Below are 27,985 nucleotides of genomic sequence, written 5' to 3'. Positions count from 1 at the left end.
GAAAGGAAGAAGGAAGGAAGGAAGGCAGGCAGGCAGGCAGGTAGGCCCATTTATTTGGGCCTGTCATCATCACAAAAGTAGGGATTTGTAGCTCACTGCAGAAAAAATACTACTAGATCTATTGGTTATATGATAATATACTCAAGGAAACTCAGTTTAAACATTTCTAAATGGGCTTGCCATTTTGTTTTCTTTTTTTTTTTTTAAGGAAAAAATTCTTGAAAACCACTAGCTGGTACTGGGTGTGCAGAGAAAAATAACATGTACATGTTGGAATTTCCTGAGGAATTAAAGAAATGTCGATGCTTGTATTCTATCTTGAAAAATCCTATTTCAGTCTAAGTGATGGCCAATTTAATCACATTGAGCTTTGAAAAATTCCCCAGTGATTTTAATGGGTACTATTTAATTCTTTTTTTTAAAAGAAAGAATTAAGGGTCATATCATCTTTTCTCTTCGGAGTATCAGAAGGTATCCTGCTTACTACCTCTGGAGCCTCTCAACTGGTTTTCACATGTCAAGTCCTTAGCTAGGAATGGTAGGACCTTCCAGAACAAGTACAGCAGCAGTGAAGTACAGCAGCACTTTGCCAAAATCAAGTCTCTGTCCCTGAAAAAGCCAAACCTAACGAGGTCTGAAAGGAGCCGTCTACTGCCAGAAGAAACCAATAAGACTTTATTCTTTTCTTGTAATTTTCTTGAGGCCATTTAATTCTAATTGATGATGGTATACCCTTTTATGTAACCTCATTTCTAAGGCTTGAAGTTTCACATGCAACAGAACAGTCTTTTGTAATGACCATATTCAGATTTAAAAAATGCTTTTGGGGCAGAGTACACCTCCATTTGTAAAAGAATGACTGACGCAGCAAGAGCGAAGATAATATGATTTATATGTATTTGATCTCTAAAAGAAGAACAGAGAACATTTTTTTATCTCTCTTCTTGGTGATATGGAGGTTTGAACCCAGTGCCTTGTGCTTACTGGGCAAATACTCTACCAATTGAGCCTTAGCTCTTTTTGTGCTTCTGTAACGTTTCAGAGAGGGTTCCATGTATTTGCCATGGAATGAGTTTGGATGGTGATCTGCCTACTTCTGCTGTCTGAGTAGCTGGGTTTATAGTTCTGAGCCACCACATCCAGACTTATTTTTCTCTTAATATTTGTAGATATACATGTTTGGCAGACTATATCTTATCGTCTTTTAAACGGACATTATTTATTTTCATGAAAAGACTAAGGTATATCTTGGTCCAGTAAGGCAGCTGCATCACACTTCTGTTGTCCAAATCAGATGTTCTCAGCTAGGAGAATATCTCTGCCAGGAGACATATGGCAATGAATGGAGCAACTATTGGTTGGTTGTCAAGACTAGGAGTAAACGTTGACATTCATATAGAGTGGGTAGAGACCAGGGATACCATGAAAATCTTACAGGGCGCCAAGATGGGGCCATGGCATCAGCCATCTGGCCCCAAATGTCAATAGTGCTCTGTTCCAAATAAATACTTTACCATTAAATTGCATTAATTTACATTTACTTCGCTAATAAATTACAAAATAGCTTTATAAAGTTTAAACACAGACCTCCTATGTTAATATAAAATTCAAAAGCCCCAACCATCCCTCCTTCCTTGCCTGTCTAAATTTTGTTTTCAACAAAGAATACTATCTTACAGTTGTATGTCTTTTGGATTTTTTTGCACCATTCACACCAAATACTCTGTATTTAAACAACAAGTATTGATGCAGTATTTTTGTGTAAAGTGAGCATGATAATATCTTATATGAATTCTACCTTTGAAGAGCTATAATAGGATAGAGGAAATTACGCATTTGCATGCAGACGTACTATACAATAGAAAGCACTTACAAGGAACTGCTTTGGGAAATTAGAAGTGATGGTTACTCAGAACTGAGCATCAGCCAGACTTTCAGAGGGACAGAGGAAGGTGTCAAAGGGGACTTCAGGTGTGGTGATTAGAGAATATCAGTTTGCTTGAGATGGAAATATGCCAAACACCACCATAATGTGGTATCTATCTATCTATCTATCTATCTATCTATCTATCTATCTATCTATCTATGAAGTTAGGGTTTGTTACCTCTATGGTTACTGAGTCAGAATCTGAATTATTAATGTGATTCTGATTATCTACCTATAGGCACATTACAGACTGAGAAACACTGACTTGGACATCTGGCAGCTTGCTGAGGTCTCTTTTTCCTTGGACTATTGCAATGGTTCTTAACTCTGGGGGCACATCATAATCACCTGGAAAATCTTTAATAAAATACCTTCTAGAAAGAGGACTAATTTAATTAGCTTGGTATGATGCCTGAGCATTGGTATTTTTCAAAATGCCCCAGGTGATTGCAATGTGCAACGAAGGTTGAGGACCGCTGCATTAAAACAATGAGCTTCTATGTTCAATTAGTAGAACAAATTTATTAAACACATCTATTGGCAGGTCACACAGGTCCTGAGAAAAACAAACCAAATAGGGATTAGCAAGATGAAGCAGCAAACACTAGTGGGGGGTCTGGTGTGTGTGAGGGTGGTCACAAGGACTGGATAAGTACACCAAGTTGTCTATGTTTAGCTCTCAGAGGAGGGCAATTCAGTAGACATCACGAATCCTATCTATGGGTGATCTGGTATCTCCCAAGAAGTTGGCTCCATTTGTGTGGATCAGAAACAAGCTTACGGCTGTGTTCAGGGGCTCTAAAATTGAATTTCGTGTGTGTGTGTGTGTGTGTGTGTGTGTGTGTGTGTGTGTGTGTGTGTGTGTGTGTGTGTGTGTGTGTGATACAAGGGCAGCTGCCTTAATTGTGGTGTCATGGAAGTTAGTACTGGATATTTGCTTGTAGATCCCGGGAGCAGAGCCAACTCCAGGCTCCAGGCTGGCTCTGCATCAGTCTTAACAGAATAGTTATGGTTGCCTTTGTGGGAAATTCTTCAAGAAAGCACATCTTTAATACCAACCCTGGCACCACTGCCCTGCAATTTCCTAAGCCCTCCCAGTGATTTCACTCACATGATCCTGCTGTGGATCTCTTTGTTGGAGATAGGCTTCTCAAACTTTAACATGTACACACATCACTTAGAGGCCTTATTAAAACACAGACTGAGTAGTGGGGCCTGAAAATGTTCATTTTTGACAAGTTTTTGGATGCTGTTCTGTAGACCACATTCTGAGTTAACTGTAGATTAGTGTTGTTCAATATGGTATGCAACTTTTTCCTTAGAAACAAGGAAAAATAGTTTTTGTAGACTGCTATTTTTTTTTTCCTTTAGTGTTGGGGATTGAATACAGAGCCTGTGCTTGAGCTTGGCAAGTGCTCTATACTTGAGTTATGTCCCCAACCTACATTTCAGTTTTCAATTGTTGACAATTTACTGACCCAATCAAGATGCACTGCGAAATTATAATATTCACTAGATTTTGTAGTTTTTCTGAAAAAGTGATGTGAGATATTTCATCAATAGTTTCTATTAGATTCATTATACCGATTTCTTTGTGCTGATAATATTTTGTATGTATTGGGCTAAATAAGTAATGTTTTTAAAAAATAAACTTCATTGGTTTCTTTGACTTTCTAATGTGGCCATTATAATTTAAAAATTATATGTAGTTACATTATATTTCTATTGGTTTCCACAGTAGAGCTTACTTAAAAGGAAAAACTTATTTAAAAGGAACAAGTCCAACAGTATAATTCCATAGAAAGAAAAAGTATCAAAGTTTAACAAAATGAACATCAGGAGATGGGTATTTGAAAGGGGTGTGGTGCGGTCAAGGGGAAGAGGTATAGATGAATGAAGGAAAGAAGCAAGGGAGAATGCAATAAAAAATTCAATGTTTATCCTACAAATGTAAGAAAAGTGAAGGAAGGGGTGGGTTGGGAGGATGGGTGAAAATGTTGAAATGGTTGACATTGATCCAGGTGCATTGTAGTCATAAACTGCTTTGTTGAATGATGACTCCTTTGTACAACATTTTAAAGAGACAAAGAGAAAAAAAGGATATGGGGTCTTGGAAGATGGTAGAGGAAAAAGGAAGGAAATAATATATGGGATTAATATTGATGTTCATTAAATGCATGAATGGACATGTCATGATGAAACCCTTTACTAAGCGCAATTAAATATATGCCAATCAAATAATAAAAACTCATGAAAATTAACCCTTTTTTTAAGCCTTAGGCTTAAAAAAGAACCAGGAAAAAGTTGTTGAATTGGAAAAATATATGTAACAGCAGTGTGCTCAGACCCATTTCAGTGAGTCCACCGCTTGTGGGCCAGTGGCGATGTTTTCATCTAGTTCATGGACACCAAAACTCCTTTTAGCAGAATCTCACCTTTCCTGAGCAGAGTCCTTTGTCTTCTCAATGGTTTCAACCTCATTTCCTTTATAGCAAACCGATTTCTGTTTCTCTGTTTCGAAGCTAGGCCTTTCTAGGCAATATGGATTTGGGTTTGAGTCCTAGCTGTGCAATTGGCTACCAAGATTGAGAAAATGTTCTTATCCTCAGCTTTCCCATGTATAAAAGGAAAGCAAAACACTAGTCTACACTGTTGCTGACAAAGTTAAAAAAAAAATCTGATGATTTGAATGGAAGATGGCTAGAGTTTTTTAGCAAAGAGCCACTACGGACATTAGGGGAGAACAAACTCACCATTTCTACAGGATAGATCCAGAAGCCTTCATCACTGAAAACTAAAGAAATTGTTGAAACAGAGTAGGCTTTGTATATTTCAATGCCATAGCCTAAAAGAATGCCTCACATGGAGAATCTGAACTCAAGACCAGGCAAATATCTTTAGAACTTAGCAAATTGCAAACTTCTTTCATATTCATGCAGTCAGTGTATAAAGCAATTTTCAGGTCAGAAATGTTAGACTCCTTAGGTTCTATGGTAGGGTGTCTCGATTCTCGGCACTGCTCATATTTTGGACTGAAGAATTCTTAGAGATGCTGTCCTGTGCATTGTGGAATGCAAGTCCACATTCCTAATCGCCACCTACTAGACACCAGTATCAGTTCTCAGTGTGACAATTAAAATGTCTCCAGTCACCGATGGATGTTTTCTAGGGGACAAAGTCATCCCTGGCCAGGATCACTGCTATCAGAGAATGCATCACACAATCATAATAGTGTGATAGCTATACATGTTCTGATCACATGCTTGATTAATTTTTATCATAGATAAGCAAGAATATTTACTTGGATATTGCATGGAAGTCCTTTTTAATTACAGCAAGTGACTTCCTACGATGTGCTATATCTTTGCCATGTATATTCTCACTTCATCTACAAACAATAATGCAACCCTTATTTCACAGATGAGGAAACCTAGCTTCAGAAAGAGACTTTTTAGCAAAACACAAAGCTAGAAAAGTAGCAAAAGCTGGAATGTGAAACCAGATCCTTCTCACTTAGAAGCTTACTCCCCCTATGCTATGCTGTCTGTATCTTTTGGTTTTATCTTTATGGTGAGGAATTTTTTTGTCATTAGGTTCAAAGATTTATCAGTATGAACTATTGGATAGGGTAGAGACCAGAGCCTAGAGATTAACTGTCCTGTGTGGACTCATCCTTTACCTTTTACCCTCAGTTATATGAAGCAAATGAGAAAAACATCTTCATTATTAGAACCACATGCATTCTCTACAGTGCCAGATTCCCTCACAGAAATGAGAAACTAAAGACAATGCATGCCTTGAGAAGCCTTCGGTCTGGCTGGAGACAAGATGAGCATATAATAAACAAGTTGAAAATAAAATATTTTAGGATATACCGGGTCAGCTATAGATAAAGGAAAACATCAATATAAGCTATAATTGACTTAGAATGCTGTGGAGAATTTCTGGTGAGAGACATGCAAAAATGAGAACACAGCTTGGGAAACTGGCTATTTACAAGAATAGACTTTAAATTTCCATTGTGAGTAAAGAGGTTAGATCCATACTGACTCTTCCAAGTCAGGATTTCTGCTTACTTCTTTTTTTCCATACCCAAACAATAAATTACACAGAAGAGCTAGAAAAGTGACATCCATTTCATATATAAAAGAGGATCCTGAGAACATGACTTTAGCAAAGATGAAAAAAGAAAAAAAGAGCTTATATGAGGTCACAGACTCTCAGAGCTGCAGGCCGTCTAGATCTACACTTTCATTTTATATAACAAAATGATGTCTCAAAGAGAAATGAGTTGCCCATGATTACATGGCTGGTATAAGGCTAAGCTGAATGCTTCACTGTTTCCATGAGGTGACAATCATGCTGGCTAAATTGACATCACCTCTTGAATTTACTATTATATACTTTTGATGTAACCACCAATGACATCTTTTGACTATTCCTATTATACACTTATTACATTACCACCAGTTGCCAACACATACCCAGTGTTCAAGAGTCCCACTTAGAAGGAGCAAATCAACCTCAATCTTAAGCCCTAAACTCTACGATGCAATAGTAAGACCATTTTTAGGGTCACAGTGGTAAGAAAGACAAGTTCTTACGAGACTAATAACAAAAAGCCAAAAAGAATCCCAAGTGCAGCCAACACATTCCATTACACTAGATGGCTCATATGGTGGATACAGTTAATTAGAAGACTGAAAACAAAATGAAATTACACATACTACTACTACAAAGTAAGTTTCCAAGAACATTAAACTATTGTATGCTTTTACACTTTACTGAAGAAGATTTTTCATGTATGCTTTCCATTTTATTGCAGTTCCTCCTAACACATAGTAGGTTACAAAGCTGTTAGTGGTGAACTGCCACAATTTTGTGCTGACTTCTGGGCAGGTAGGACAATATGATACATCTTTTTAGAATATTTTTCCTGCCCATCAGAGGGTGAGTACTAACCAGAGAACAAGGAATGGGTAAGCATACAAAAACATACTACAGGCAGGACATGACATCCTACTCTGGGGACAAAGTTTCCAACATACAAATCTTTGGGAAACAACTACATCTATCCATAACATCATCACAGAGTATAGTTTCCCTTTCCCCTCCCTCCCTCCCTCCCTCCCTCCCTCCCTCCCTTCCTTCCTTTCTTCCTTCCTTCCTTCCGTCCTTCCTTCTTTCCTTCCTTCCTTCCTTCCTCCCTTCCTCCCTTGCTTCCTTCTTGGAAGTCTTAGGATTTAACTCAGAGTCTTGCACTAGCTAGACAGTGTGCTCTACCAAGTTCCTTTCAGACACTTCTTTTCATTCTACTCTGCTTCCCCAACTTCCTTATGTGTATGTGGTCTGTTATATGTTCAGGTGCACAGCTCCAAGATACAGACCTCTTCTTACAAGTCTCCAAGTGCTTTCATCCTTAAAGGATTTAAAGAAGAGGTATCTTCTCATGACATAAACATGAAACAACGTGATTATCAGACATCAGAGCAGAAAGACACTATAGGATAAGCTAAGTACTTTTTAAATTAAAACTCTTCACACGAAGTCATTATTTTGGACTATATAGGAGAACAAAGAATGATTTAAAAATAAAAGGTTAACATGGGTATGTAGAAAATAGGTGTGTGGGGCAGGCACAGGGCATTTATTTTTATTTTTTTTTATAGAGCTTTGCCATAGGTGGCCATCAGTACTTGATACCAACTCTGCTAGAGAAGGTACCTGTCGTGCTGGTTGCTGGAAGCTCATGCCTATAATCCTAGCTACTCAGGAGCTGAGATCTGAGGACCACAGTTCGAATCCAGGAAAGTCTGTGAGACTCTTATCTCCAATATAAACTAAGAAAAAGCTGGATGTGGTGTTGTGGTTCAAGTGGTAGAGAGCTGGCCTTGGACACAAAGAGGGGCAAAGATAGTGCCCAGGCCCGGAGTTCAAGCCCCAGGACCAGGGGTGGGGTTGGGTTGGAAGGACAGGCATTTTCTATTTTGCTGGAAAATTGGAGATAAGAGTCTCATGGACTTACTTGTCAGACTGGCTTTGAATCTCAACCCTCAGATCTCAGTCTTCTGAGTAGGAAGGATTACAAAATGAGCCATTGGAGTCTGCAAGCAAATACAGGGTCTTTGGGGATGTGCCTTTGCATGGAGACAGAATTTACATTATATCATGACACTAAGTTCCAGAAACAGACATTTGATATTCAAGACAATGACAGGCAGTTGGTATCGTTCCTATTTTACAGATGTGAAACCTACATCTGAGAGAGTAAATGTTTACTCAGCTGGTAAAAGGCAGATGTTAGATTTGAACCAAAACTCTGAGCTTCAGCACTAGTGATTTTCAACTTCTGATACAACTACTTGTCTGTTTTGAAAATTCAGGGTAGCAGTGGTCAACAGATGAGGAAAAAAGTAAAAGCATAGAGAGGATAGGAATGAGAGGGAAAATATATCTGGCAAGAAGGACATGGATGCAGGCATTCCTGAAAAAGAATATTTAGAATAATTTACAACAGAGAGGAGTAAAGAAATCTTTCTAAACTGATTTCTTGGTAACCTTGAAGCTGTAGGTCAACCAACAGGAAATATTCACTTGATTTTAACTAGAACACAGAGTTCCTGTCCAGTGGGAATATTTTAAACATTGTCAACAGCAACAAGTGTTCAAGTCAGCTGTTGAATTTCACATCTTCTACGGAGAAGGCTTCATGTCTCACTAGAGCAATGGTTTAACACTGATACAAGAAGCAATATATTTTGATTGGAGCCACAGGTGTCACTTTATGATCCAATATTTCCTGGGTGGTCTCTCCCAGGCTGTAATCATTAGTAGTGCTTTATTTACGGGCACAGGCAGGTCTTAGCACTAAGTCTAAGTGTGGTTGTTTTTCTCTGTGCCAATGCAGCTGCACTGCATTTGTTGGCATGCCCAAAATGCCCTTCCACGAGCTCAGCATTACTTTTCTTCTCGGATTTTTATTCGTGCCTTTTCATCAATGAGTGAGGACCAGCTAAACAAAGCTGGAGTTTAGGACAAAATAGGGAGAGAGCCAGAGCTTTGGGTCAGTAGACTCTGACTTTGAAGTCCTTGTCTATTTGATTTCAGAAAACAATACGAACTGCCTTATATAATTGTCTTGAGTATTAAATGTCTGTTTCTGAAACATAATGTAATGTTATAGAATTACCGTGGAATGAATTCTAAAACATGTCTGTTCAATAAATGCTTATCACTTTTCACCCAGGAAAACTCTGATGACTTTAGGTGTTAGGATATCATAAAAATGACCTTTACTATATCTTTTTTTTTAACCTGTATTATATTTTGACTCAGGTATTGTTGACATTGTATGATTTTGCCAAGTCACTTAAATATAAACTTATTTTTGTGCTTTGTGTGTGAAATTTATGTCAGTTAAAATTTTTTTGACACAATAGGGTTTGACTCAGGGTTTCATTCTTGTTACACAGGTCCTCTACCACCTGAACCACACTTCCAGTTATCGTTGCTTTTAAGATAGGGTCTTCCTTCTTTTTTTTCCAGCCAGGGGAAAAGAAAAGTAGCACTTGATACATATGCAAGGACTTTTTGCCAGAAAGAGTGGAAGGAAAACCAAGCTAGAGAGTTGATTTCTATGTTTGTTTTTACTTGTAATTTCCTTCATATCCTTCAAGTTGGTGAACTGCTCTACTCTACATTTGACCTTAGACACCAAGGAGCATATGAAAAAACAAAGGCATTAGATTTTCCCTACATTTTCACTCTGATCCTTAATTTTATTACATTAGATCATAATGCTTTTGGTTACCATCAGTCCTACAGATAACTGAAGAAGGACTATAATGCCATCTTAAACCGCACCATACAGCTCCAGTGTTTTCTACTTTGATGGTTCTCAATCGTAATGTTATAATTGCTTGTATTCTTGGCAGCATTAGCCACATGCGGTAATTATAGTCAAAGCTCAGCTGTGCTTATAATATACCCAAGCAGATAGAATTGTTTCACTTTAAACACAGATATTTTACCTCTTCTGTTGGAAACTGAATATGTGGTCAAATAAGTCATTGTCATAATGTACATCTGTAAGCAACAATTTCAGACTCTAAGAAGCCAAAAAAGAAAAGGAAAAGAAAAGAAAAGAAACCTCAAAGCCACAAACACCATGATGAAAAGAAACTATACAAAACACTATTGCCAGTCTGGTACCACCATGACTCTTAATTTGAAAATCATGGGGAGGAAAGATCCTGGAGTCTAGTGTTTTGGTGATGACTGTGTGCCTTGCTTGCTGCACAGGATATGGCCAAGAACCTCTGGCCAGGCAGCAGGTTTATCATGGTGGAAGAGTTTGCTGTCTAGACACAGAGTTTGTGGGACATCCATTCATCTAGGTACTGAGAATATCCATTCTACAGAACTGCTCTTTTCTTTCACATATTTATATATTTCTTATATTTTATTTATAGTCACAACAGGCCAGACATCATTCTAGGTGCAAAGTATAGAGCAACAAAATAGTAATTTCTGTCCTCATTGCATTTAACCCGAATGCATTTTAGATCTATCATATACTTATCTACCTGGGTGAAAAAAAAGAAAGCTTTGACTTCATTGTGAGTGATATAAATTCATCCATATTAACTTGCATGTCAAAACTTCATTTAATCAGCTATCAACTGACGCCCAGCATCTTCTTGGCATGTGGCATGGGCCACATATCTTACAGAGAGAAGAATGGAGAGTAAGTGGAACATATTGGGTTAAGTTCACCAGATTCATTTGTAATCAATTATGAGGTTACCTTCCAGCCTTCTGACAGGAGCAGAGTCATCATCGATTTTTACTGTACCTCTCCTTTGCTTCTACAATACCTCTAGCCCCGAATGTGTAATAAGTATTTGATACTCTTCAAACTGCCCTGCATTGGGAACCTTAGTGACAAGAGCAATATACGAAATCTAAATGTGATTTTGTAAAAGGTAAGCCACAACCGGGCACATGTTTCCTGGTGGTTGTATTTTAAAAATATTTCTTAATTATTCTGATTTTGTTTTTGTTTTCACTAGGTCAAGTTATGAATCATGTGCATAGGGTCAATCAGCAGATGTATGTGGCGCAAATGACAGTGTCCTGGGTTCTGAGATTTCTAAGAGCTCAGACTAGGCCTTTAGGAAGTTCGTGGGTAATAGTAAGGAAATAAAACACACTTGGAAATGAAATTCTCTTCTCTTTGGTTATCATTTGAGTTCCTCAAGGAATCTGTTCTTCCTATTTCATGTAAAAGTCAGGAAGCATATAATAAAGTACTAACAGGGATCTGGGTATTTCAAGCTGGAAAATAGTCTCTGCTTAGAGATGTATGAATTACCATGCTGCATTATCTATACTTCATTCTGCTTATCTAAGGACAGATACAGCACACTTCACTGACAACAGCTTCACTCTGCAGTTGATGGGTTAAGAATCATGGTAATCTGTCTTATCAGTACCTCTATTCCACCTGTCTGCCTCCTAGTGAGAAGCAAGAAAGGGGTACAAAGAAAACCTCTGAAACACTTGGCAACGTTAGGAGATTAGGGTTGCATGTGAGCCAGTAAACACTCACCATTTGTTCTGGTGAGAGAGAGCCAACACAAACATTGTTTCCGTGGAAAGGATCATGAAGATTTGTGTTTACTTATGGAATCATTTGCCGAATCTGTTATAAACAAGGACGCTATCAAGAATTCAGTCAGCTTCAATATCAAAGCCCAAGGTCAGTGCTGCTCTTTAATGCATATCGAAGTTCAAGTTCTTTGTAACAAAGAAACACTGCCATTCACTCTAAGACACCATCCCTGCAATGGCATACTCCCCTTACTGTGCCTCCTTTAACTCTGGTGTCAGCTAATAAGTCCTTAATGTTGAACATATCTGATAATAAAGGAATGATTCAAGCAGAGACACCGGTTCAGCTTTTGCAAGGGCACTGGTGAGTTATTGGTAGGGCTGATGTTAGTTTCTTAGCAGTTGAAGGATACTCTGCAATGTACCCCCAATGACCCTAATTCCATGACCAAAAATAGTTTTCATTACCTGAAAGAAACTTTTTCTTGGAAAAATATTATAAGCAGTTATACTTAGCAGTGGACAAGAAAAAATTCTACTTTTGTATGCCATTATCCCTCTCCTTTCACAGATGGCGGCTGAAGGGCATGGAGGAAATGGTGTGGTAGCCAAAGTAGCTATTAGGAGAAGACTAACTTCTATGTTATTCATGGTTCTGTGAATGTCTGAAATTGCACAACTGTTGTATTAAACACTTAGCATGTCCCAGATACTTATTAAGTACTGTAGAATACAAGAATTTATGTTATATAATCCTTAACTTTAAGGATATATCCATGTTTATGTGTATGAAAAAGAGAAAGGAAAGAAGGAGGTGCTACAGATATTCCAAGGCAGAGGAAGAATGAGGAAGACTTTGTGAAACATATCTTACAGGACAAAATCCAAAAAGATCATCTCAGACTAGGAGCAATTCAGGGTAAAGGAGATATAATGATGCAAGAATGCAGGAAATGAATACATGAGCCAATGATGGTTAATCTTGATTGTCAACTAGACTGGATTGCAAGATTTCTAAAAGATGACTAACATTCTCCTAGGTATGTCTATGAGGGTGTTTCCAGGGAGGATTGGTGTTTGGGATAACAATTAAGGAGGCAAAACCTTCCTTGAAAATGGGTAGCACATCCAATCGGCGAGGTACCTAGAGGAACGAAGTTGAAAGAAGGAGGGAGACAGACAGTGATGCACAATCTATTCGAGAATTTTTTTGTTTTAGCTAGAAACTCAAGACAATTAATTAACTAGTAATTAATTCAGCCCACACAACCCAGTGAGTTCCAGGAACAGTACTAGGATACACACTAAAATACCGGAAGATCATTATCATCATGGAACAACAAAGTTTCACCAAAACACAGAAACCTGAAAATTTGGCCCTAGTGGATTTGGGGAGTTGATGTTTGAACTTACACTTACCAATGAAGACAAAGTTGTCAAAAGACAGGAGAGACTAGGTACTATCATTTAAGAAAGAAGAGATAGCTTATAGGAAATCAGGATTTTGAAGCACAAGACAATTTAATTGGAGAGGCAAGTTTAGCCTCTTACCATTGTAGTCATAATAATTTAAAAAAGGATTTATAAGCCAGGCACTGGTGGCTCATGCCTGTAATCCTGGTTACTCAGGAAGCTAAGATCATGGTTCAAAGCTAGCCCAGGCAGGAAAGTCTGTGAGATGCTTATCTCCAATTAACCAGAAGTGGAGGCATGGCTCTAAGTGATAGAATGCTAGCCTTGAGCGAAAGAGCTCAGGGACAGCATCGGAGCTCTGAGACAAAGCCACATGACTGACTGACCAAAAAAAAAGAAAAGAAAATAAAAGAGGATTTATAGAGAGTCTAATTGAAGAAATCTTGGAAGATATTAAAATCTAGATTCTTTAAAGTTACAATTTTTAAAAACATGAATCCATAAAATCATATATGAATATACATATGTGCTCATATGCACGCACACACACACACACACACACAGACACAGACACACACACACTCTGAAATAAAGAGTACATATGAAGAAGAGACCATATCTTTGGTGATGAGTTATAGTGACAAAGGACTTTAGTCACTGCTGTTTGTCTCAATATAAAAAAGGCAAGACAAAAAAGAATAGAAAACAAACAAAAATTTCCCAGGGATTTGTAGCAAGAGACAGTTTTCTAAGTTCAATAAATAGTTGTTGATCTGATGAACCTTGTTTTCCTCTCCATTAATTCGGCTTTACTTAACCTCCGTGCACAAGCAAAATTGAAAAGATAAACACCTTTGTAGAGAAGTTGAAAATAAAGCTTGATTTTTATTTTTTTGCTTGCTTGAAAGATTTCGTCAGTCACATTTCCTGTTACCGATATCCTAAGTAAAGCAGAGAAAGGATAGTAGCTTGAGTTATGCTAACACATGGAAAACATCACCGAAGATAGTAAAAAGAAATTCTTACTAGTCCCCAAGCTTGCATTAAGACTTTGCAGACTCTGGGATGCGCTGTGAAGGGTAGGTGATATGGCTGGAACAGAAAAAGAAAAAAAAATCATTACTCATTTTTGTTTAAAGAGAATGATGATAAAATGCACGACCCCCATTCAAAAATATCATCCACTTGAAAAATTAAAATTATGCCTATCCACTAAAAAGACAGAACAATTCGAGCAAATGGAAACCTTCTGGTTTTCATTACCACAGTAGGCATAATGACAAAAATATCTCCCTCTATCATTTGTATCCAAACTTGAGTCTTGCTTGTGAAAATGAGGAGAAAATATACATTCTTAAAAGTGTGAAAACCAGCTCAACTAAAATGCTTATTATTATTATTATTATCAAGAATAGAAATACATGTGAAAAATTCTGGAAGTGGAGAAAGAAAATGAGTGAGAACAAAATTAGAAAAGAGAGAATTTTCTGAAAGAAGTCATGTATTAGAAAGGTATGTATAATCAGATTGGTACTATTTATGGGCAGCATTAAATCATGGACCAGGATTAATGCGGTTTTCATTCTACTTGGGTTTGCTTTGCCAGCATCTCAGCTACAAAAATATATAGCTATTGTCTGGTCTTGGTGAAAAAAAGTAGTTCTCTAGGATTGTCTAGAAGAGCAGATTCGCTCTGGGTTATTCTTAGAGGGATAACATAGCCTAGGTACCAGGCTTTACTTCAAAGCCACTGAGGCTGTATCATGAAATGTATATTTTGTCTTTTGATATTTCCTGACATACAAGCTCTTAAAATTTTTGGAATCACCAGAGTGAGCAGTGTATTTGTAAGGTAATGAATTGGCTAGTGGCTAGGAATTTCATTTCTTAGAAGGGAGACCCAAGGAAAAAAAAAAAACCACAGAGTTTGGTCAGGTGCCAGTAGCTCATGCCTGTAATCATAACTACTGAGGAGGCTGGGATCTGAGGATGGTGGCTCAAAGACAGCCCAGGCAGAAAAGCCCATGAGACTCATACCTCCGATGAGCCACCAAAAAAACCAGAATGACTCTGTGCTCAAGTGGTTGAGTGTTAGCCTTGAACTAAGGATAGCACTCAGCCTGACAGTACAGGGACTAGAGTAAATTTGAGAGGTAAGGCCTCCTTGGGACGACTTTGAGTCATTGGTGGTATAACCTTAGAAGGATGGTTGGACCCCAGCTCATTCCTTTGTATGTATAAGCCATTAGAAGAGTGGTTCAGCCATAAGCTGCTGCCATGATATGTTGCCTTGCCACAGGCTCCAAAGCCACGTGGCCAACCACTCATGGACAGAAACCTTCAAAACTGTGAAATAAGATAAACCTTTTCTGGGGCTGGGAAGGTGGCTCAGTGGTAAAGCACTTGCCTTGCATGCATGAGGCCCTGCACCACATAAGCAAAAAGAAAAAAAGCTGAAGTGGTGCTGTGGCTCAAGTGGTAGAGCGCTCACCTTGAGCTGAAGAGCTGAGGGACAGAGCCCAGGCCCAGAGTTCAAGCCCCACGACCAGACCACCCCCCCCCAAAAAAGATAAACCTTTTCTGTTCATTATTAAATATCTCAGTTATTTTTTATAGTAGCAAAAATGACAAAGAGAATATTGTTTCAGTTGATAGTATTTGATAAACATAAATAAGTGCTCCTGTGAGTTCTGAGAATTGTCCTGGGGCTTTAATCATGTCTAAGAGAAGGGTCATTGGATTATAGCTGATTAATTTGCCAGAAGAATGGGTGATTACCTATTACTTGTGATTAGTGTCTGATTCTGGGGGCAGCCTGTGGAATTGAGCTCTCAAACATGGGATCTGACACTATGTGCAAGGAATTAAACTGAAGCACAGGACAGAGTTGGTTGCCAGAAGGGAGAAATGTCACACATTTTGGTGACTAGAGGTCAAGTGCTCTGTGTTATGAGTGTGTAATCAGAGCAATTTAAAAGAAGCCCTATTACTCTTTTAGATTACTGATAATTTTGTTTCGGTTCACATGCCAAAAATCTCATATATGTATATATACACATATATATCAAAACAGAGGAAGAAAATGAAGATTAAATTTGAACTTGGCAATGAGCTGACCCATTACCGTCTCTGAATCCAACCCAGTCCACCTACTCCAAGGTACTTTCATAAAATCTTCCCAGTTGCTTAAATGGTACAAAAATAGCTTATTGATCTGTTATAAGTAATATAAAACTGATAGATGAAGTTAGAGTCATTCCATTAAATACTGAAAATTCTAATCCTTAACAGTTGTTTTTTTCCCAGTCAATGTATCATGGAAAATATTTTCTCTCTGCAAACTAGTTTTTGTTGAATTAATATTTATTAACATTTTTGGCAAGTTAGTATTTTAAATAGCCAGTGCATTATTTGAAATTGCAAGACTTGCAGTTCTGAAAGTTTTTATTCTCTTGTGAAATTATACCAATATGTCTATTTTACCAATATTTTCATCTGAAAAGGCTCATGAACTCCCATGTACAATAAAGAATAACAAAAGGAAACAGAATAAATGATATATTAAGTATGAATAAATAAATGATATATTAAATATGAAGTCTTAAGGTTACTAGAGAGCAAAATGCCATTTATTTATTTATTCATTTTTGTGACTGGTCTTGGGGCTTGAACTCAGGGCCTAGCTGCTGTCCTTGAGATATTTTGCTCAAAGCAGCACTCTATTACGTGAGCCACAGTGCCACTTCTGGCTCTTTGGTGGTAAATTGGAAATCAGACTTTTTCACAGACTTTCTTGCCCAGGCTGGCTGTGAACTATAATCCTCAGATCTCATATCCTGAGTAGCCAGGATTACAGGCATGAGCCACCAGCACCCAGCCCCAAACTGCATTTTATAACAATGCTATTAAGTCTACTCACTGTCTTGATCCCCAAGTCTTTATTTTTTTCTTTTTCTTTTCTTTTTTTTATTGTGAAAATACTGTACAGAGGGGTTACAATTACATGGGAAAGATAATGAGTACATTTCTTATCAAGCATTGTAGCCTCCTCCTTTGTTTCCCCTTCCCATCCCTTCCCATCCTCCCCTCTGCCCCCCCACCCAATCCTCCCCGCCTCCTCCAAGTCTTTATTATGAGTATCAGTAGCTCTTTAAGTTCCCAATAATATCACTGATTTCTCACTCTGAATTTGTTTCATTATTGTTTGCCCTGAACTGAACATTATAATATTAATTTGAGCAAGTTTCAATAATTTTATATAGGTTTTATTGTGAATGACCTGCTTTATTGGTAATTATTCACTGTTTAAGAAAGTTTAGATAACTAAAAGGAAGAGGAAATTAAAGTAATTCAAAATATTGATAAATAACAAAAGAAGATTGGCAGAAACATTTGGACAAGTTTATAACAGATATTATGATGATGATTTCATGTATCTATACTTATTTTCAAACTTATGAAGTTTTTTTTTTGTTATTGTGGTCATTAATTTGCGATGTTGAGCACTGAATCCAGGGCTTTGTACATGTTTGACAAGTGCTCTGCCATTGAGCTATATCCCCAGCTCTACAGTGTTATACATTAAATATGTGCAGATTTTTAAAAATATGAGTCACATCTCAGTAACACAGTTTAAAAATACATTATTGAGTGGGACACAAATATATATGTTATTTTGGTCAAATTATCCAGCTACTCAGTCTCAATTTTCAAACTGAATCTGAAAAAAAAATAGATTTTACTTCCCTTGAAAATAGACATCTGGTGTTTTCCCCCTTATGGCACATTTGGTGACATTTTCATTTAGTAAAAACCCTTACTCAGCTAACACTCTATAGTATGTGATGGATCAAGACATAAAAGGAACGAGTGGCTTCCTCGTGGAACAACCAAGATTTATGCCAGTGCTGAGAGAATGCTGCTTACAAAAGGCTCAATAAACGAAACCGGGCTGTCTTAGCAAAAGGAGGTGTCACGCTCAGCCATCAATTTTAATTAGCTTCAAAGCCATGTTCTCCATGTCCGGAAGTGCTGAGTAGTAAGGAAAAAGCAAACAGAAGATGATGGTATGCAGAAATCCTCCACTCCAATAGTAACAAAAATGAACAAGGCCTTCACAAATTACAGTCTTAGTTGCCATTTGCAAGAATCACATTTATTATCTATCCTCAATATTCAAGTATCCAATTGATATATCTCTAGGGACTTTTAAATACCAAGGTTATACAATGAAGTAGCTTTAGTCCCCGCCCTCCAGTTTTCTGGATCAGAGACCTATCAAAGAAAATCTAGAAAAGCATTGGAAGAGCAATGCAGTGAGTGTTAACAAATATGGACAAGTTTCCTGGGGAAGGTGAGTTCATGAGACAGGTGTAAGTTTATGATAAACAAGTGATGAGAAAGGGAAAAGACAGTTGAGCCAAAGGTGCTGAGCTAAGACACAGCCTGAGCATGTACAGCTGAGATCTGTTGGTGGTAGATTGAACACGCAAATCAGGGTGTGTTGCGCTAGGGGTAGAAGAACTTCATTTTGATTCTGCAAAAGCTGGGGAACTAAGGATTTTCTGTGATTTTAGAGGGCCTTCCCATGTGAGACTAGTCTAAGAATAGGATCCAAATCTAGAAGTAACTGAAGTCTAGTTTTTTCCCACTTTATCCAGCCTGGTACTCAACTTTCCAAGGGAAGCAATTATCTGGAGCTTATTTTCTGTCTGCAGAAAGGGGGACAGGTATCTAAATCAATATGAAAAATCTGTATCTTCAATAGAAGGGATTTGTAAGTGCCAGATATACTTATTTTTTATTATTACAATTGTCCTCATTATTAAGTAGCCGCTACTTAATAATGGAATTTGTCTTTTCCCATGGGGTTTGGATTGAGTGTTTCACACTTGCTCGGCAGGCACTCATTATTTGAGCTGGAACCGCAACCCTCCCAAAGAGAACTAGACAATACCTTTACATTAGATTTTGTGGACTAATATTGTACTAATGAGGACAAGACGGTGCCATCATAAACAGCATGAAGGTTCTCCATCTGTTTGTAGGCAGTGGGTTCTGTTTCTCTAAGGTTCAGCTAGAGAAGGAATACCATCAGTTCCAGTTCTCCAGTATTAGTAAGGGAGCGAGAGTGGGAAGATCAATGTTCTGACAAGTGCAGTAATTCACGCTTTGTGCAGAAATCGTGCTTATAACCAGCCTCTGAACCGATATTGCAAACACCTGTAAGCAAAACATTCTATACCATTCTATACAATGCCAGGAGCAAGTGCAAGTGAGGTCCTTTGCATGGTGTCTGGCATAAGATAAGCATTGGGAAATGCTTATTGTCTGTCCTGTGAGCTCACAGTGATGACAGAGCTGCAGCTGCTGTAACTGCTATGGAATGTTGATTTCAAGACTTCCTGAGAGGTTTTGCTTTTCCCTCAGGTTAATTGCTCTTCATTAAGCAGCTGCAAGTACCTACTTTTATGCCCAAAGGCAAATAAGCAAGTAAGGTAGGACCCTTGTAATTGCTTATTTGCCTTGGACAGAGGCAGATAAAGAAAAATTAGAAAAGCTTCCAATTTTGGATTTGGGAGTACATGAGAACCAATAAAAAGAGTTTATTTTCAGAAAATAGTGTTTCTCCTTGCAAATTCAAACTTTTTGACTACTTTCCCAGTCTTTGGAAGTCTATTTATTTCTGACCATAATTTAGAAATGTCCCTGCTCAGACCTCTTAGCCTCTAAAGCTCCTTTCCTGACCCAACATTGCTTTCTCCTCTGTAAGTTACAGTCTCCACTACCACAGGGTATTGTAGTTAAAATCCTTACCTTTTTCCGGCCTGGCTCGCCAAAGCTCAATTTGAGGCTCAATGTTTGACACAGTGGTGCCATGCCTTGGACCATTCGGCTACCTCTCATGTGGGAGAAATGTTTAAAATCTCCACGTAAGAGCTGAAGTCTACATTTACAGTATTGCTTTAAACATACTGGGAGCCATACTAAGCACTCTCAGGAATGGGCACAATTACTAGCCATCACTGAGAAGTGAAGGCTTTAATCTGGTTTGCTTAACTCAATGAAGTTATGATTCTTGTCTGAGGCTACCCAGACCAAATTTGAACTGGAGCTAGATTCTCATTCTCCTTCAGTTTCCCAAGCTTGCCTGATCAACAAGAGCTTCCTTGGAGTTTATTGAATGTCCATCCCAAGTCTGTGACTTAGATTTTTTTCAGAATCTGAATCACTAGGGCTGCCCGGCTCACCTCCCATCAATTTGTATGCTAGCCAGGTCCTATGAATCTATTTGATTTTTCCCTCCCACCTCCTCTCTGGCAGGTGACTTTCCAGACAAGAGATACATTTGAGAATCTCTTCTCTAAGCTTCCTTGTTCTAGCAAAAGCCAGCTGTACCTACTCTTTGTAAGGTTTCATTTAGAACTTCCCTATAATAAGCCTCCATTGGAAGGCACTTTATAAATTAGCAGACTGATGTTGAAGGTATTTTGCAAATCTATTGATAGGAATAGGTTGCTGAGGCTTTGAGCAGAAATCCCCTTTGAGGTAAGTTTGTGAAGAACCTGGTAAGACCTGGTTCTTGCAGCCAACCCCCCTTCTTTTAGTCTGTGATCAGGTGGTATTACCCAGATGATCCTAAGCCTGCAATAGTCCTCTTAATTATGATGACCCTTGGCCCTTTAAGTCCAGTGACAGCTTTAAGCTAGAATTTCCTTTCCTTTGTGGCTCATTAGATTGAATTCCCTCTCACCGTTTTTCTGAACTAAAGTACATATCTGCATATGGTATGACTCTTGGCAGCTTTGAAGAAGCCTGTGTAATCTGAAAAGAAATCCCTGAGCCTTTCAAAAGGGCAATTCTACCTCTGCATGTCTTCATGGGCTAAGTGCCTCTTGTCTATACTAACAACGGATAATGTGACACATGATAGGAAATAGAGAATCTGAACAAACAAAAGAAGCAAACTTGAAAGGATGCTGATAGCTTCAGGTATATTTTAATGCTAAAACATCTGCTTGATAATCAAATGATAAGTTTGTAAGAGAGGCTAGTGACAGGAAAAGAAGCGTAGGCTTCTGTAAATAATCAATAGCCATGTTTTGCTCCCTATGTAATTTTGAGGTTAGCTAGGCCTCAAGGCAGCCAAGGTTAATGTGTGGTAAGAGATCATGAAGACATTTTTTTTTTATTGTGAAAATACCGTAAAATTACATGGGCAAGATAATGAGTACATTTCTTATCAAGCATTGTTGCCTCCTCCTTTGTTTCCCCTTCCCATCCCTTCCCATCTCCCCTCCCCCCTCCAGCGCCAAAGTTGTAAAGTAACGATTTGTACATCTCATTGTTGCAATGGGTCCACCTGTATCCCTATTTAAACGATTTGTTTTTTCCCTTCCCTTCCACAAATTATATATTCCCACAGGACCTACCTGTAGGAATATATAGAATATATAGAAGTGTTCTAACTTAAAGCCTCACATATCCCTTTCTTGTCTGGTCTGCTCTGCTTGTCAAGTTTTTTTTTCTTTCTTTTCTTTAAACTCACAAACATGGTCCTGACATGGGGTTTCATTCCATATGCACTCAGGACGTCTGTTCATTCCATATGCACTCAGGACGTCTGCTTTCATTTAAGCACAGACACTAGAGCCGGTTTTCTCCACTGCAGCTCTCTGCATAAGACTAGTGAAAGATGCACTGTGTTTTGGAAAACACCTTGGTGGTGGTGTTTCTGCAAGTACAGAGAAGTACAGTTCATCTAAATGCTGGGTCTCAGCTTGCCTCAATCTCCCCTACATAAAGCATCCCTGTGATTCTCTCCCTACTGCTACAAGGGCAGTGAAGCTTCCTGTCTGGATGCCCCACCTCAAAAACTGCTCTTCATTATGGAGAACAGCTGAGGAGTCAACCACAGGCCATGAGCAACAAGCAAGTCCTCTCTGCCACGTGATAGCAGGAACCTAGATTAATCGAGGCAAAGCTCCAAAGGAACAAACACAATCACAGGTTGACACTGAGCCATGATCAATCCAGGGAAGGCCAGTCAGAATAACAGGACTGAGATCAAAAGGATAGATCAAGAGAATATTACAAGATCAGGCTGAAGTATGTGGAGGACCGAAGTGTCTTTTCCCTTATAATGTTGTTTTTAAATGCTGTAACTACCTGTGGCTTCACTAACTGAAAATGACAAGGCTGATTTAATTCAGTCTGGAGCTCCAATGGTGACTCATGGGTGGATGGTGTGTTGGAGCTGGCATCTCTTCCCGACTTTGTGTTCAGTGTCATCACATCTTTAACTGGCAATTAAACCATAACTGAAATATTGATACTACAAAAACTGGCAAATGGTATAAGATATAGGCCTATAAGATATAGGCCTTTCATCATCCAACACTCTGGAAATTCTACTCACTTTTCATGAAGCATCTATTTGTTCCACTTGGAATCCATCTCTTGATTGCTTGTGCTTCTTTCTACAACACTTTTGAAAGACTCATGGCATGTGCTGTTCATTGTTTCATACCTTAGTGATCACGCTTATTCAACTCAAAGATTGAAGACCAGCAACATGCCTCATCCCCTTTTGATATTTTTTGACCCATCATTTTGCCTAGTACACTTTCTTAAGTGAGCATTCAACACGTATTTATGAAATTACTGAATATCTCAGTTTCAAGAAAAGTTGGGAGGTACTATGAGCTGTTAATTATTTTGGATTTATTAAATATTTTGTATTTTATGAAGTCTCAATTTTCTCAGTAGACAATGAGTATGCAAAGCTTACCATCAGTCCTATAATATGTGGGTGCTATGAATACTCAAATGGAGGCAAAGTCAGCATATTTTAACAAGGTTTTAATGATATCTAATCTCTTACTAGTATGTAGTGAAAGAAAGAAGTAGGGAAAAATTGGTTTTTTAGTTCCTCATATTTTTTTTTTTTACCACCTGGATGTTTGTATTTGCTTGTTTTGTCCACAGCAGTGAGTTGGACTTTTAATACTGATATATATATATATATGGGCCTTAACTTGTTTGCTAGACTTGTACTGGTAGTAACAATTGTGAGGTTGTGGGAGTTAGTGAAATTCATGGATCTTCTTGTTCAGACCAGATGTCATTCAGTAGGACAGGATGTGAATGGTGCCTTAAGAAAGCTTAGACTCTGGCAGAGGTTTTAAGGTGTGTTCTTACCCCTCTGGGCACAAGCATCTTTAATAAACAGGCTGTTCTGGGCTCCTGCCGCTTTGCCTCTTGTTTGCAGGCTCTGCTTGTCAATTGCCACCCAACATTTGTTGAACAAGTTCCCATTCCCTTGGGAGTAGGTATTTTTGAGCTTGAGAAAGTGACTTTAAGTTAGAATTGGTGTGTGGGAGCATTTACAATGTGTTGGCACCTGTCACAGGTGTTGACAAGAGATAGCATGGTAGAGAACAGAGGGACCTCTGCCATGTATCACTGGTTGTGTGTTGGGCAATGGGGGTAAGTAGTAAGTATATAAACAAATAGATATGTAATATAACACGAGGTAGCAGGGCAGAAGAGTGAATTGTAGGAAGAACGGCTACCATAGACCTTATTGTACTAATGAGCTACAAAGATTCTTTATAGAAAAATATTCAAAGCAGAGAAAAGAAGATAGGCCCTGAAATGGGGTTGAGAAATAGCAAAGATGCTTGTGTGGCAGGAGCAGAAGGAGTGAGGGGGGAACAGAAGGATTTGAGGTTGCAGAGTTACTAGAGTTTGGATCTTTCAGGATCTTGCAACCCAAAGAAGGACTTATGGACTGCTCAACTTGTCAGATTCCATGAAATGGGATCCCAGTTAAGTTGGAGTTAGTTGCTTTCAGGACCATCTCATTGTGGTGTAATTTTCCCATGCAAAATCCTTTACTATGGGAGTTGGGAATTGGAAGGCATAGGGTATGAGTACTTAGACTATGTGGTAAATGGTTTTAATCTACTTATTGACTTTAGGGTATAGTTTTTGGTCTACATCATAGACACAGACCAGAGAACCATTTGTTGGTTCAACATATACTTACTGAGTACCTACTATGCACAAGGGCACTACCCTAGACTTTAGGATATAGTGATGAATAGACTAACACAGGCTCCAAGGTTCATTTCTTTCTATTCCCCTAAGAGTATCCTTAGCCCAGACTCATGCATTTGCTTGCAATCTGCTATAAGCCTGATTTTAGGTCTTTGCTTATACCATTTTCCTTATTTCATCCAAAATGGGAAGATCAAAGGCAGTTCCCATCTATGCAGTAGGGACAATAATTGAGAAAATATTTCTGAATTATATATGTATACATATATACATATTAACAGAAGATCTGGCGTATAGTAAGTACTTCCACTTATGATTTCTGTAGTTAATGGTATTATATATACCACTCATCTAGTAGTTTCCTAGGTCCTATGCCATATTTTGTATTATTTACTTTGCATGTGCTTACATTCTTGCCCTTTCTCAATTAATTAGATTAGTCTGCCAAGTTAATAGAAACCATATCATAATTTTCATCTTGTACCCAGCAGACACCATCTGTAATATGATGACTATGTGGCCTTTCACTCTAACATAGTTTTTAAAAAATTAATATCTATTAGATAATACTTGTTAGATATGACCAGTTAATCTTTCTCAGTGGAAAGGGCTGTACATTCTATCTGTGAACTTGTCACATTTGTATATAGTAAAAGAAAACAGAAAACGATGAGCTTCCTCAAATTCCGGCCTTAAACATTTTGTATTCCCCTTTTTATATTCGCTTTCTTAAGTCCAATTTGGAAAGAAATTGTTGAAATTCTAATTTGTGGCCAACATGGAAGTTCCAAAAGTTGTTCTGTAGTAGAAAATGGAAGTTCTACCCATAGAGAATGGAAATGGGTCAGATGGCAGTCAGCCATAGACAGATATCTAGAAAGTAGAAACTGATGTTTGAATTTTTTTTAACTTTACACTTTGTGTTGTGTCTTCTAGAGTTCTTGACTCTAGTCAGAAGTGTCCTCTGTGATGTAAACATTTGAATTTAAATCTAACTTTAGTTGTATTTATATTTTAATTGTTGTTGTTGTGGTGGTGGTGGTGGTGGTAGTGGTGTGTGTATGTATGTGTGTGTTTGTGTACTGGTCCTGGGGCTTGAACTCAGGGTTTGAGTGCTGTCCCCAAGATGTTCTTCCCCTCAGGGCTAGCACTCTACCACTGGAGCCACAGCTCTACTTTCAGCGTTTTGGAGATAAGAGCTTTATGGACCTTCTTCTCCAGACTGGCTCCAAATCACAACCTTCAGATCTCAGCTTCCTGAGTAGCTAGGATTATAGGCATGAAGCACCAGTACTTGGCTAGTGTATTTTCTTTTTAATGCAAAATTAAAATTAGAATCAAAATGGTCAGGTCACAAAACAGCATTTAAAAGTGGGAAACTATACTGAGCATAGATTTTTTAATGTCATTTTTTTCTGGAAGGAAATATAAATAAATAAATGGAAAATTTATATTTCTTCAAAACACTAGAGAGATAGATACATGTTAAAATCCACAATATGAGTTTTGGATTCTTTTGCTTGAATTTTGTTTAATGTGAAGATGAGATGATGTGATGAACAAGCTTTATTGATGATCCACAGGTGGCTGTTACTCTGGGCACAGATATTTTGTACAGTGTGTCTTTGTGTCAACCTGAAGGGCACCCTACCCTGCCCATAGGCTTTTTGGCGGACGGGGACACTGTATGGCTTTAAGCGCTCCCTGATCGAATGTGGGAAAAGAAGCAGCTAGCCAAGTTCTGAACAGAGTTTGTATTGTGCTGGGTCCAGAAAGTGAGGGGGAGAAGGGGGGAACAGAAATCCCATACAACTTCTGCCTTGTTCTGCTGGCTGATGGATGTAACTTTAAAAGGCTTACAAAGACATCTTTGGTTATATGGGCAAAAGGAGATCTAGGACTTTATATAATTAAAGTTTAGGCTCTGTAATAGATTAGTTATAGGAGATATACATATATTACGTTTATATTCTAGCAGTTGTTAGTCCTTGTGAAGAACAACCAAAGCAATATGTATGATTATTTAGAGCCTAGCTAAGTCTTGTCTCCTATTAGCCCTTTGTCCTAAACTGGAAAGTTCCTTTTCAAGAGAACAAGCATGTTGGAAATGGAGTTCTATAGAAATAATTTCACCATCAATTTCATTTAAAATGAAAACAACAAAATACTTATCTTTTTATAGAACAACAACAACAATAACAAAAAACCAGACCTCACCTGGAACTTGTACCTGGAACTTAGTTTTGGCTTCTTAGAAACTATTTTCTCAGAAATTCCTTTCCTCATTCCTGGATATTTTTTTAAGTTCTCTTCTGACTGATTGTCTCTACTTTCGGAGTTTTCCTCTTCTGACTCTGTTTCCTTTGTACTTTTGACCTTTCCCATCTACTTCACCTGTTCTTAAATCTGCAGTTCCTTCCCCATTTCTCATACCATTCAACTTTTCAAATATACCATTCAACTTTTCAAATATACCATTCAACTTTTCAAAAGCACTTGATCTGATGGATGACTGCTTTCAGAAGATACTCTGTTTAGCTTCCAGGATGCCCATTTCCTTGGCTTCCTTTCAAGCTCATTGACTATTCTTTTTTTCTTTTTTCTTTTTTTGGTCTCCTTCATCAGCTTTTATTTCTCTGACTGATTCCTAAGAATTAGACTGTCCACAGAGTTGTTCTCTTTGTCTCCCTGCTATTTTTTTTATTCTAAAAAAAGAATACCATGAGGTCTTATGGCTTTAAATATAATGTACATATTGGTTGTTACAAATTTCTGCAGTTGATCTGAGACTTCTATTTAGCTTCAGACTCTACTAAGCTCTTCAGTTTTTTCACTTGATGTTGAATGGGCCTCTTCATTCCAACACAAAATGCTTGACTCATCTTTAAAGGTCTGCTACCCTTCCACTCTTGACTATCTCTCTAAACTGTTTCAGCACCACTCTAGTCACTTGGAGCCTGAAACCTGTATCATTTCATTTCCCTTTACTTTCTCTAATTCCAATTCCCTCATTTAATCCAGCAACAAGTTATGCCAGTTCCATTTCAATCCATTTACTTCTTTCCATATTTTTGCTATTATTATATATTATATATTTATATTTTTATAGTTGAATATTATATAATACACATATAAGGTATTATATTTTGCTTCTATTATAATCCAGTTTCTCCCAGCCTAGACTAACAAGTAACTTTATGGTTTGTCTTTGCAATCTACTTTTATCTCTTTTGACTTAATCACCAAAGCATTGAAATCAGTTTAAAGTATTAAGCAGATCATGGTAGCTAATGGCACAAAATTCTCCACCAAGTTATCATGTAACCAATGAAGTCCTAACTTCTATCTTGGCTGCCCAAATTCTCCATGTAGGAAGCATGGCTGCTAGTCTACTCAGACTGCCTTTTCCTGTTTTTCGTCTCAAAAGAATGTTGCTTTAGTTCAGGTAGCCAATCTTCCTGAACGAACTCAGGTCCCTAAAAGGAAGCTGAGCCAACCCTCAGCTCCAAGAGAAGGTAGGATTAGATGGAAAGTATTCCTGCCTTCCTCTGAAGTACATTGGCTTAAGAAACATATTTCTCAAGATATTTAAGGGGGAAAAACCCCTCTCCCGTACAGCATAATTTTCTTGTTCCATCTATTTTATTCTAACTGAAGAAGAAGCTGGTATATTTAAGAGGACAAAGACAAAAATATCTTTGGGAAATGTATTTGAAACCATTGGCTTTAACCAATTTTTAAAGCCGGATCACTTTCTAACGAATGAGTTGATTTACTAATTACTCGTCAGGTTGAATTAGTTTTCCTGTTACTTGCTGTTCCTGAGTGATGCATTCCAAAAGTGGCCCCTTCTTAGTCCTTTGACATCTTGTGCAAATATCTTCTACCCTAGTCCTTAAAAGTGCCAAGCTCATCCAGCCTCAGTGTTTGCTGCTCCTGGCACATGAATGATCTTTGTGTGTGATCACCACA

At 38.1% G+C, this 27,985-nt stretch overlaps 1 protein-coding gene across 1 annotated transcript in view; it reads right to left on the bottom strand.

The window, feature by feature from the left end:
- The window catches only part of Ghr (growth hormone receptor), a 238,063-nt gene that overhangs the window by 38,961 nt on the left and 171,117 nt on the right, over positions 1 to 27,985 (bottom strand). The window contains exon 3 of the mRNA XM_042690566.1: positions 13,979 to 14,044. Within this exon, the coding sequence (XP_042546500.1) occupies positions 13,979 to 14,044 (66 nt within the window). The remainder of the gene's footprint in view (positions 1 to 13,978; positions 14,045 to 27,985) is intronic.

This window comes from Dipodomys spectabilis, unplaced genomic scaffold, assembly GCF_019054845.1.
Source record: "Dipodomys spectabilis isolate Male_0828 unplaced genomic scaffold, ASM1905484v1 ptg000138l, whole genome shotgun sequence".
NCBI lineage: Eukaryota > Metazoa > Chordata > Mammalia > Rodentia > Heteromyidae > Dipodomys > Dipodomys spectabilis.
Note: the sequence above shows the minus strand (reverse complement) of the source record. Positions and strands in the feature narration are given on the sequence as shown.